Below are 12,722 nucleotides of genomic sequence, written 5' to 3' on the forward strand. Positions count from 1 at the left end.
CTGTGGACCAAACTGCAGTCCTTTGCCAGAGCAGCCAGTATTCTTAACTGCTGAGCCATCTTTCCAGCTCATTAGAGAACTTTATTACAGTATTCTGCTTGAAATACTCGTTTTATTGTGGTTATTGTCTTAACTGTGTCTAACTTAGAAATTAAACCTTATATGTGTGTGTGCTGAAGTGTCCTTAACTCAAATGCTTAGGACTAAGTTTTCTGCCTTTCTGCATTTTGGAATACTTGCACATATGTGCACTGAACATATGTGCTATTTGTTCATGTCTTCTGTATACCTTATGTATATGATCTGGAGGTAATTTGGAACAGTGTTGATAATGTGCCTGTGTTTGGCTGTGCAGAAGTTTCCACTGAGGCATCGTGGTGGTGTTCAGAAAGTTTTGGAGTTTGGAGCGTTTCAGATTTCTAAATTAGGACTGCTTGTTTTGGGAAAGCAGTATGGAGAGGGTTTGTTTCCAGTCACAGTTGTAAGCCTCTGGTGTGCCTGGTTCCTAGCTGGGGTGGGGAGTGGGGGCTCCTTCTTATGCTTCTTGACTAACTTCTTTTTCATAAAAATTTGCCCCTCCCACATCCCAGAAGTTCTAGAAGAATCAGCTGAACAAGTACCTTGATTTGTTCCTTCCTAGTCTAGTGTTTTTGTGCTGACAGTAAAACCATAGATGCTAGAACTAGTCTCAGCAGGCGAAGGAAAAGGCCCTTCTCAATAGGCCAGAAACCTGGGGGGCCCGGGATGGTTACTAGCAAGTAAGAAAAGATTTATGTAGTTCTTTTCCGTGAGCGTGGCATGCGGTGGGTGCGTGGGCGGAAGTGTGAAGAGCACCAAAGCAGAAGAGCCAGTGTATCCAAGCCTTTTGAGCAGCACTGCATGCGGGCAGTCTGCTTTGAATAAACAAACGTGGATTCCTTTCTCAATTGTATAAATGCATGTGTTTCTGACTTCCTTAAAATATAAGCAGGGACATAATGAACCCTCTGATGAGCTGACTGAATCCTCCATTGTTTATCAGAAAGCACTGAGCACAGCTCCCTCCAGCTTATTCTAAACTCATGGCTCATCGTGAACTTTATAAGGTTTTGAAATACAAGGATTTTAAATGTGTGTGTGTGTGTGTGTGTGTGTGTGTGTGTGTGTGTGTGTGTGTATACACATACATATGTAACTGTTTTATATATTATATATATAATATGTAAAACCTATTAATAAAAAAAGTACTTAAGCACAATGAATTCCAAGGCACATGAGGAGAGGGTGTAGACAGCCCCTTCTCTGTCATAGCTTTCTGAGGACCAGCAGGCTAAGGGGGTTCGTTTGTCTGAGGTCACACGGGTGGGTGGAGCCATGAGTGAAAGCTAGAGTTTTGATCATAAGCTCCGCCTCTTCCCACTGCTCTTTTCTCACAGTTTTATCTGTTAGCATCAGAGCATTAAACATCATTTTGCTGGTTTTAAAATCGTGGCTAAATACTCATAACATAAAACAATCAAAATTTTAAAAATGGATGTACATAGAAAAAAAAATCAAAGGTGCCCAAAGGTTTATAGTGTGTTATCGGTTGCAACTCCTCTGCCTGGCTCCTTGAAGGGAGCCACTGTAAGAAGAGAGGCACTGGCCTAAGATGAGCTGAGCTCATCATGTCCTTCCATGAGTGGTAGCCTGCCAAGTTTAGGGAATGCCAAGCTGTAGAGTTGAGATTTGAGAGACTTCTGAATTAGAGTTGAAAATTACCCAAAGTCCAAATTATTTCCAGTAATAGAAGGGAGGGTGCTTGTGTTTGCTGTAGAGAATCTGCCTTTTGTTCCAGACAGCCAGCATGTAAAATGTTCATGTGTCACCATGACAAGGGACTGCATATCCACAGTTCAAAGTGAGAGCTACCTGCCACTGGGGTGAATCTGTCCTCCAGCTCTGAAACCCTTGGAGGAAGACACGTTGTACTTAACCATGTCGAGGGATGATAGTCCAGCCCCTCGGCAGGTTCTCACTCAGGGATGTGCGGTAGAGTTCTTGCTAGAGCACTTTTTTAAATATACAAGGATTTCAGGCCACTTTAGTGTCCTGTCTGATCCTGATTCTACTGGCTTAAACACTTACTAGAAGTTGAGATGAGTGGGCCTCTGCCCCAGCTTGGGGACTGAGTGAGCCCCAGAGCCCTTGAACCTTGGGCTAGTTTTAGTGTGTTTTCTGGGTGATTCTTGGATCAGTTCCAGATACTCTGCCCCAGACCTGTCTTCACTGTGACACAAACACCATGGGTAGCTCCACGGTAGCAAGATGACAACTGTGTTAACCATCATGCTCCTTGTTCCCCAATAGTGATGCTCCCAAGCTGACTTCTAAAGTGTTCCTGGCTTTAATCAACAGCAACTGTTAAAACACTGGTGTCGTAACGTGCGATGGAGCCATGGAATGGCCTTGGTGTATAATAGCTTACTAGTTTTTCCCCTTGACCAACATTCTGTTGTTTAAAACAGTTACTCAGAATTGAGAGAGTGTGTGTGTGTGTCAGTCAACTGTGTATCACTGCTATAAAATGCCTGAGATGTCAGCTTACGTGGCTCAACTTCCTTTGGCTCAGGGTTTCAGTCCATAGTTGGGTCACCTTTGTCTCTGTGGACCTGTCACACCATAGTACATCATGGGATGTTTATGTGATAGAGATAACCACTCACCTCACGGTGGCCAGGAAGTAAAAAAAGAGGCCCACATCCCAGTGTCCCCTTCAAGGACATGCCCCCAATGACCTTGCTTCCTCCAAGTATGTTCCCCCCCTCCCAGTAGCACCTTCCCTACACAGGCCTTCAGGGGACATTTCAGATCCCCTCTCTCCCCCGCTCTCTCCTCCACCTCCCTACCTCTTCGGTTTTTTTTTTGTTTGTTTGTTTGTTTTATTTGTTTTGAGACAGGGTTTCTCTGTGTATCCTTGGCTGTCTGTCCTGGAACTCACTCTGTAGACCAGGCTGGCCTCGAACTCACAGAGATCCACCTGCCTCTGCCTCCCATGTGCTGGGATTAAAGGCGTGTGCCACCACTGGTTAGATCCAAACCCTTTTAGCAGCAGGGTTAGAGGTGGAGTTTTGAGGATGGAGCCTTTGCTTGTCATTTGGTCAACACCCATGCTGTCTTCTCTGCAGACAGGAGCCAGGGCTTCAACCTTCTCAACTCGCTGGCTGGAGCAAACCGCAGCATTGCATCAGCAGAGAGCTGTCCCTCTGAGGTAAAGAACTCTCCGGGTCTCTGCTCCTCTTGACTTCAATATCCTTGATGTTATGGATCTTTACACATTCTTCGTCTTTTTAGTTTCCGTTTAAGAGGCAGCAGAGGAGAATTCAGGAGCTGAAAGGGGGCTCTAAAGTACCCCATTGTGCCTAACCCATGTCGAGGGAGTGATAGTCCAGCCCCTCGGCAGGTTCTCACTCAAGGGTGTGGGGTAGAGTTCTTGCTAGAGCACTTCTTTAAATATACAAGGATTTCCTTGCAGCATAATCTTGCTTTCAGATCTATGTGTAGAAAATAAAGATGAATCTTTTTCAATTCTTTTTCACCAAGGTCCCGAGTCAACCCTGAGTGAGCTGACGGTCTGTTTTCACCCTCTGTCCTCAGTAGCTCCATTCTGAGCTCACTTGGTCGGCCAGCCCATAGCATGTGTCTTAAATGATGCAAACCAAACATGTTTCAGTAGCATGGAGCAAAATCCTAACGTTTCGTAGTTTTTCCTTGAGGGAAGCAGCAGCTGGGACAGCGGCTTCGCAGCCTTTCGCGTTCGCATGTGACCCCGTTCCTGTCTGTTTCCTCCTCGGGTTCTGTTGCTGCCTCTCCATGGCTAGCTGGGGTGGGAGGAGCCAACTTGAGGGCTGTTCACTGAAGTTGTTTCCTGTTAAGTCGTTGCTTCTGTGTACTTCCCCAGCAGCAGGCCCCGTTGCCGGCAGCCGAGAGGCTGGAGTCCCTTCCCGGCCATCGTGGTGGTGCATGTGGCTCAGCAGGGGCACAGGCTGACAGCATCGTGGGTAAGTTCCTCCACGAGCCTCCCAGAGGTAACGGCAGGGCTCAGAGTAGACACCGGGACAGCAAACACTGAGGGGAGAACTGACCTTTAACCTGGAGAGGAAAATGAACAGCATACCCACAGGAGCCCCTGTGACTGTCCACTCAGTTAGCTCTGTAGCTGTCACTCCCAATCTGACGTTCAGATGGCCACCTGTGACCTCTGTGCACTAACTCCAGCAGCCCCCCCACCCTGACTCTGTGCACTAACTCCAGCAGCCCCCCCCTCACCCTGACTCTGTGCACTAACTCCAGCAGCCCCACCCTCACCCTGACTCTGTGCACTAACTCCAGCAGCCCCCCCACACCCTGACTCTGCACTAACTCCAGCAGCCCCCCCCCCTCACCCTGACTCTGCACTAACTCCAGCAGCCCCCCCCACCCTGACTCTGTGCACTAACTCCAGCAGCCCCCCCCACCCTGACTCTGCACTAACTCCAGCAGCCCCCCCCTCACCCTGACTCTGTGCACTAACTCCAGCAGCCCCCCCCTCACCCTGACTCTGCACTAACTCCAGCAGCCCCCCCCCGACTCTGCACTAACTCCAGCAGCCCCCCCCCCCACCCTGACTCTGTGCACTAACTCCAGCAGCCCCCCCCTCACCCTGACTCTGCACTAACTCCAGCAGCCCCCCCTCACCCTGACTCTCTGCACTAACTCCAGCAGCCCCCCCACCCTGACTCTGTGCACTAACTCCAGCAGCCCCACCCTCACCCTGACTCTGTGCACTAACTCCAGCAGCCCCCCCCACCCTGACTCTGTGCACTAACTCCAGCAGCCCCACCCTCACCCTGACTCTGTGCACTAACTCCAGCAGCCCCCCCCGACTCTGTGCACTAACTCCAGCAGCCCCCCCCGACTCTGTGCACTAACTCCAGCAGCCCCCCCGACTCTGTGCACTAACTCCAGCAGCCCCCCCCGACTCTGTGCACTAACTCCAGCAGCCCCCCCCACCCTGACTCTGTGCACTAACTCCAGCAGCCCCCCCCACCCTGACTCTGTGCACTAACTCCAGCAGCCCCCCCCGACTCTGTGCACTAACTCCAGCAGCCCCCCCCCACCCTGACTCTGTGCACTAACTCCAGCAGCCCCCCCACCCTGACTCTGCACTAACTCCAGCAGCCCCCCCTCACCCTGACTCTGTGCACTAACTCCAGCAGCCCCCCCCACCCTGACTCTGTGCACTAACTCCAGCAGCCCCCCCCCACCCTGACTCTGCACTAACTCCAGCAGCCCCCCCCACCCTGACTCTGTGCACTAACTCCAGCAGCCCCCCCCACCCTGACTCTGTGCACTAACTCCAGCAGCCCCCCCCTCACCCTGACTGCACTAACTCCAGCAGCCCCCCCCTCACCCTGACTCTGCACTAACTCCAGCAGCCCCCCCCTCACCCTGACTCTGTGCACTAACTCCAGCAGCCCCCCCCACCCTGACTCTGTGCACTAACTCCAGCAGCCCCCCCCACCCTGACTCTGTGCACTAACTCCAGCAGCCCCCCCACCCTGACTCTGTGCACTAACTCCAGCAGCCCCCCCCCACCCTGACTCTGCACTAACTCCAGCAGCCCCCCCTCACCCTGACTCTGTGCACTAACTCCAGCAGCCCCCCCCCGACTCTGTGCACTAACTCCAGCAGCCCCCCCCCACCCTGACTCTGTGCACTAACTCCAGCAGCCCCCCCCTCACCCTGACTCTGTGCACTAACTCCAGCAGCCCCCCCTACCCTGACTCTGTGCACTAACTCCAGCAACCCCCCCCCTCACCCTGACTCTGCACTAACTCCAGCAGCCCCCCCCTCACCCTGACTCTGTGCACTAACTCCAGCAGCCTTCAGGACTGTGGACAGGGCCTCACTGACTCGGCATCTTCTCTTCACTCACCAACAGTGTCTCCTGGCTTTCCTCCTGCGTGTCTTTACGAGATTGCTCTCTTTTCCCAAACTTGAAATACTGCGTCTTCAGCGCTCCATCCAAATTCCTCTTTTTAACACGTTTTCAAAGCACAAAGGGACTCTGTCCTTGTCTCAGTTACCATCTCTGTGTACAGGTAAATCAGGAATGTCTTCTTTGGCTCTGTACACCAACTGCCTGCCTGATGTGCACTGAACAAGACACACTTAGGACCCCAGCTGCACTTAAACAAATTGTATGGCAGTGTGGTAAATGAAAAGGATTATAAATCACCATTCTTGTCTTCAAAGAGTTAATAGACAGGTGTGTAGAGGTAGAACTTGTGATGGTCAAGGCTGTGGACATTAGAGAACCATACAATTGGGTTCAAGTCAAGGCTGTACCTCTAGCAGTGATACAGCCTTGAGTAGATGATTTCACCTCAGTGGTCTGAGTTTCTGCCTCTGTCAAGCAGGAGTAAGCCATCTGCCCCCTGGGATGTTGTAAAGTGGAAATACATCCTGGTAGGTTAAAGTATTCCATTTCAGTAGTGCAGTTCAGTGGTAGAGTGCTTACCAGGCATGTGCAAGGCTCTGGGTTTGATCCCTGGTGCTCCAAAAATGGTGGTAGTGCTGGGCGGTGGTGGTGCATGCCTTTAATCCCAACACTCGGGAGGCAGAGGCAGGCAGATCTCTGTGAGTTCAAGGCCAACCTGGTCTACAAAGTGAGATACAGAATAGCCAGGACTGTTACTCAGAAAAACCCTGTCTTGAAAAAAAAAAAAAAAAAAGTGGTGAGGAGGCAAAGGGAAGGGAGAACAGGTAAGAAGAACAATGGATGGAAAGGAAAGGGAATAGACAGAGCAATGGATGGAAGGGAAGGGGATAGACAGAGCAATGGATAGAAGGGAAGGGGAATGGATGGATAGAGTGATAAATGTAAAAGAAGAGGAATGGATGGACAGAGCAATGGATGTAAGGGAAGGAGAATGGATAGACAGAGCAATGGATGGAAGGGAAGGGGAATGGATGGATAGAGTGATAGATATAAAGGAAGGGGAATGGATGGACAAAGAGATGGACGTAAGGTAAAGAGGAATAGATGAACAGAATGATGGACATAAGGGAAGGGGAAATGGATGGACAGAGCAGGGATATAAGGAAAGGGGGAATGGATGGACAGAGATGTAGAAAGCGAGCCTCTCTCAGTACTGAGTGTGATCACTGCAGCAGTGTGGAAAATGTTAGAAAACCAAGGAGCCCACACAAGTGCTGCCTCAGCTCTGCCAACAGTGCAGAGGCTGAGGATGGAGCCCTGGGCACTGGACAGTCAGGGAAGCCACTGTCACTGTGATAAAGAAGTGATATGAGGGGGCTGGAAGGATGACTGAGCAGTTGAGAGTGTACTGCTCTTACAGAGGACCCAAGTTTGATTCCCAGCACCCACATCTGAAGGAGGCTCACAACCACTTAACGCCAGCTGCAGGAGATCTGAGGCCCTCTTCTGGTCTCTGCCAGCACCTGCATTCACATTCACACATGTATATATGCATAATTAAAGTAAATCTTTTTATATTTTAAGTAATGTGCTGAGGTAGAAATGGCGAAGGATTTGTATTAAGAATGTAGTAAGAAAACATGATTCAAAACAGCTCCACCTCTGGCATTTAAGTGAGTTCATTTTTAAAGGTTGTTTTGGTTTTCGTCTACAAGTTGTAGACAATGATGATTGTTCTAATAGGCTTAGGTGTGGCCATTGTAATAGTGGATGTGGCCATGGTCATACTGGTCCCTGCTGAGTGTGTAGGAGGGGGAGGGTTCCTTTCAGAGCAAGTTGCTGGAGCAAGTCACATCTCTAAATGGAAGCAGTGTCCTCTACCTCATCCCAGTGCTGTGAGGATGAAAAGTGAGCCTCCAGCAGCCCAATAGGCCTCTGCACAGCCCGTGAAGCCGGCGCCTGTCCACACGAGAGCCAGGGCTGCCTGTACCAAGCACGTATATCAGTGATGTGTGGCCAACTCTGGTTTCAGATCCCATGTTAGACCTGGATATTCAAGAACTAGCAAGTCTCACCACTGGAGGAGGAGATCTGGAGAACTTCGAGAGGCTCTTTTCAAAGTTGAAGGAAATGAAAGGTAATTATCGGCATGTCTCAATCCTCTCGTGTTGGTGCTTTGCTAGTTTATGTGGTCGCGTCTCACTTTGTAATGGCTAGATTGGATTCAGAGCTCTGGGCTTGAGAAATTTAGCTGCTTAGGAGATTGGACCATTTGATTGGTAAAAATTCCCTGGGGAAAGATTTCCTGTCTTGATTCTCTTCCCCTTCACTTTCCCTCCTTCTGAAGTGTATCTCTCTCTCAGTGAGTCTCATTATCACAGCATCTGTCAAATTCCCACCATTTCACTCACATCCCATCTGGAAAATTTGGGAGACTCAAGCTTCCTAATGGCTGTAATGACTATACCATGAGCATATGTCTTAGAAACCCATCTACCATCTTCAAGTGTTAGCACACCCATGCACTCCAGATCCTCCTGTGCTATTAGACAAATTTCTTAAGATATATTTTCCCCCTAGACAAGGCTGCGACGCTTCCTCATGAGCAAAGAAAGCTGCATGCAGAAAAGGTGAGAAGACCCAGCAGGTATTTACCATCTACAGTAGGTCTTACCTGGGACTTGGGTGGCCACAGGGCCTTAGTGTGAGTGTTGCACTAGATATTATAGCCAGCTGAATGTTTATCTGTGCAATAGTAACACAGATGCTGTAGTTAAACTGAGATAGTGGCGGTGTATGTCACGTGACATGGAACCTTCACCGGCCTCATGATGCTTGCCTTCCTCTTAGGCTGGAAAACTCTCAGCTGTTTTGTTTTGTTATTACCAAAGCAACACGTTTTTGGCAGGAAACGGACAGGATTGGTGACATCTCATTAACTGTGTCATCATTTATTTACTCAGCTCCATTCTGGACATCGAGGCCAACTGCGTGCTCAGGTTTTTGCTTCTGTCAGCAATGAAGCTGGGCTTATCCCCACTGTTCACACTCGTGTGCAGCCGTGATCACAAGCTTAGCACACGTCCAGCAATAGATGTCTGGGTCAAAGGCTGTCTAGGGATTGTAATGTGTGTTGTTGGAAGGCAAAGGTGTATTATTGTAGACCCCAGTCAGTTCAGGTGTGGCATGTGCATGAGCTGAAGGTTCACTGTTAACCTGAAACTTGTCGCTCCATAGGTGGCCAAAGCCTTCTGGATGGCAATAGGAGGAGACCGCGACGAGATCGAAGGCCTTTCTTCGGATGAAGAGCACTGAATTCTTCCGCTAGCTGTGACTGGCGCTGACGCCAGCCCTGTGCACTCAAGTGCTTCCCTTCTCAACCAGGTTCTGCTATGCCAAGATACTGGCCACCTGACTGGTTTGGGGTCCCCTTAACTGGGCTTTTAGAAAGGAACGAGGGAGAAATCTTTGCTGCTGGGGCATCAGGGAAGGAGGAGTGAAATGACAGTATGGAGACATCTTCAGATCTACGTTCGTCGTTTTAAGAACCAGGGTAGAATGAGTCTTAGAGGTCTGTGGTACAGGAGAACCAGGTGTCCTAGAGCACACTGTGATCCCAGCACATGGGGGGCTGAGGCCAACCTGGGCTCCATAAGGAGGCCGGCTTCTGTGCTGAATCACCAGCATTCACACTGGCTGAAGGTCGAGAGTTGATGCTGTTTCCGGTGTATTTTCCCTGGTCCCCACTAAGAGCAAGGCTCTGACCTGAGATGGATGTTGTGGAGAAAGAAAGGAGGCAGCTGTAGCTCTAATGTGTACCTGGTGAGTAGGGGACAGGTGGCTCATGGGTTTGTCTCTAAGCAAGTCCTTAAGGACATTTTAAGGTCACTGTCTGAGTTCCTGCCACAAAGAAGTAAAAGTCAGGTGTGTATAAGAAACAGGCGTACGTTTCCTCCTCTGGGGAGGGTAAACCGCCCATCTCCCCAGCTGCAGGGCAGGGGCCCTGAGTGCAGCCGTGTGCAGGCCCAAGGAGCTGCCACGCTGGCAGGAGTGCTCTTCTGACCAAGCACTTTCCCGGCCACTGGGGAGTTCCGAGCTGTGCCGTAGCACTTTCTGCCCTGAAATCAGGACAAGTGCCCCTTCCTTCTGCCTGAAATCAAGACAGGTGCCCCTTCCTTCGGCCTGAAATCAAGACAGGTGCCCCTTCCTTCGGCCTGCAATCAAGACAGGTGCCCCTTCCTTCGGCCTGCAATCAAGACAGGTGCCCCTTCCTTCTGCTTGGAAGCCGGAGAAGCGGGGGAAAGCTGAGCCGTCGAACAACCAGGGCCCGAGCCACCACCACCGTGGTTTACTCCCAGGGCTGTTGGCCCCCTGCATTCCTCCTGTGTTGTGTCTGAGTGCTCCCCAGGGGAGCACAAAGCAAAGCTTTAAAGGAAGAGAGGAGAGTCCAGCAAATAAAGGTCCTTATTCTATCTTCATAGGTGCGGCCATGACAGATGGTGCCCATCAGGGGCTGAGAACTGGTCCTGACAAGGCTCACCTGCCCTGGGTACCACTTATTAGGACCTGAAACATGCTTGGCCAGGCCAGAACCACCACAGGGAGGAGACGCGTGCGCGCGCGCGCACACACAAACACACACTGATCTTGCAATCTTTGAGCTTGGGTTTACCACTCTCCCTTCAGTAGGACTGATATTTTGAAGTGAATGCATTAGCCATGGTTAAGAAGGAAAATTAGGGAAGTTGGCTCTGGGTTGCCAGGAAGGCAGACATGTTTTTCTTTTTTTTTCTTTTTTTTTTTTTTTTTTGGTTTTTCGAGACAGGGTTTCTCTGTGTAGCTTTGCGCCTTTCCTGGAACTCACTTGGTAGCCCAGACTGGCCTCGAACTCACAGAGATCCACCTACCTCTGCCTCCCGAGTGCTGGGATTAAAGGCGTGCGCCACCACCGCCCGGCCAGACATGTTTTTCTTAAAACATGGAAGAGTTTAGAAAATGGAGGCCACATGATTAAGGAAAAATAGACTAGAAAAGGTTGTTTTTGATTTTGCTGACTAAACAAAGCCAGGTAATTAAAAGACGATTTATTTATAAAGTCTGCTAATGTGTATTGTTATGTTTGGGAGAAGGGTGTGAGTTGGGGGAGGCCTGGTGTCCTTTGTAGTAGGCATACAAAGAGTCTGAAGTGTTTGTCAGTGTAAGGGTCTAGGTCTTTGCCTGTGTGTGATGTCTGCTCCGACATCTGAGACCCCAGCTGACTCTAAGGGCTGTTGGCTCTTGGTGGGGACTGTGAGGGTCAGAGTATCTGCTGATGGCTCAGAGTTTCTGAGCTGGTGCTATGGTAGCAGCTGCTGTCTTCTAGTATGCCCGTGCTCCTAACATGCAGAGCGGACTGAAGGTGAGAGGCTGGCTGTCTTAAATACCTTGCATTTCTATACCAGTGCTGGGTACGTAGTAGGCCCACAGTTTTCATTGGCAGGTATGGTCTGCCTGGTGGAAACGATCACAGTCTGATGATCCATGAGTTCTGGAAACTAGAGAGAGACAATCAAATTTTTCTTCCCTGAGACAACCATGTTATGTAATAATTGCAAAGTGATGAAGGCATGGCTATTTTTGTAACTTTAAAATATGGCAGAGTATGAGAAGGTTGACAGAACCAACTGGCTTGCTCTCTATTTATAGAACTTGGCCACATCTGATCCAGAGAGACTGAAGATTGGGGGAAGCTGGGCTCATTTAGATGGTTGAGTAATGCAGGATGTGGTTCAAGGATCACAGAGTGTACACCAGGCCTTTCCTGAGAACCGCTCATACACGAGGAAGATGTGTCCAGTGTCACCTCTGTGGAGAGCTGGGGAAAACATCCCAAGGCTTGTCATGTTCCTTGGGATCATCTTTTTTAAATTTATTTTTATTTTGTGGATAAGGGTGTTCTGCCATTTTGCCTGCATGTATGTCTGTGTACCATATGTATACAGTGCCTGTGGAGGCCAGAAGAGTGCAATAGATCATCTGGGACTGGAGTTACAGATGGCTGTGAGCTGCCATGTGGGTGCTGGGAACAGAACCCAGGTCCTCTGGAAGGGGAGCCAGTGCTCTTGGGATGGTCTCTTAACAATGACCATTGAGTGAACACGAGGCATGCCTCTTGTCCTGTTGTGGCGTGCTGTAGCAAGCAGGAGAATCATGGTGGAAGGGAAAATGTGGGCTCTGGGGACTGTTTTGAGTGTGGGTATTTGCTACTGCAAAGCTAAATTTAACAAATGTATCTAGAATGGTCAGGGGTTCTGGTTCATTAGTGCTCTGCTTGAAGGAGGCTTCAGCAGATGTTCTGATGACCCAGATTTTCTTGTCACATACCCAACTACAAGGGACAATTGAGTATTAGATCATTATCAAATAGCATCAGAGGCCTACAGGGAGAGAAAATGCAAACATCTTCTCCAGGGTACTGAACCAGGATGGGCCTAAGGGCTACTCAGTCTCTGCTCAGCTCTGCTAGGGTTTGCGCAGTGACCCACCCCACACCTCAGGAACACACACTCTACTCAGTCTCTGCTCAGCTCTGCTAGGGTTTGCAGTGGCCCACCCCGCACCTCTGGAACACACACTCTTGAGTCTCATGTTCCCCAAGTCTGCTCTGTGTCCTTACTAGGAGTGAAGCAGGTTCCAGTGTCAAGAGAGGTATCTTGCTTGGTTCTGGATTGTTCCTCCGATATGTGGAATGAACTGTTAACCAAAGAACCAACGGGCAGTCGTGTGCACCTTTCCTCAGAAT

The 12,722-nt window shown here is 49.7% G+C and overlaps 1 protein-coding gene across 4 annotated transcripts in view; it reads left to right on the top strand.

Annotated features, from left to right (window-relative positions):
- The window catches only part of Aagab (alpha and gamma adaptin binding protein), a 45,197-nt gene extending 34,158 nt beyond the window's left edge, over window positions 1-11,039 (top strand). For 2 of the 4 annotated variants that reach the window (XM_052763503.1, XM_052763523.1), the window contains exons 6-10: window positions 3,147-3,229; window positions 3,920-4,019; window positions 7,974-8,078; window positions 8,522-8,571; window positions 9,179-11,039. In XM_052763503.1, the coding sequence (XP_052619463.1) occupies window positions 3,147-3,229; window positions 3,920-4,019; window positions 7,974-8,078; window positions 8,522-8,571; window positions 9,179-9,256 (416 nt within the window). In that variant the 3' untranslated portion in view covers window positions 9,257-11,039. The remainder of the gene's footprint in view (window positions 1-3,146; window positions 3,230-3,919; window positions 4,020-7,973; window positions 8,079-8,521; window positions 8,572-9,178) is intronic. The other 2 variants (XR_008223230.1, XM_052763513.1) reach the window with 2 other exon arrangements.
- Window positions 11,040-12,722: the final 1,683 nt, after the last annotated feature.

Source organism: Peromyscus californicus, unplaced genomic scaffold (genome assembly GCF_007827085.1).
Source record: "Peromyscus californicus insignis strain IS unplaced genomic scaffold, ASM782708v3 Scaffold_11__1_contigs__length_118956290, whole genome shotgun sequence".
Classification (NCBI taxonomy): Eukaryota; Metazoa; Chordata; class Mammalia; order Rodentia; family Cricetidae; genus Peromyscus; species Peromyscus californicus.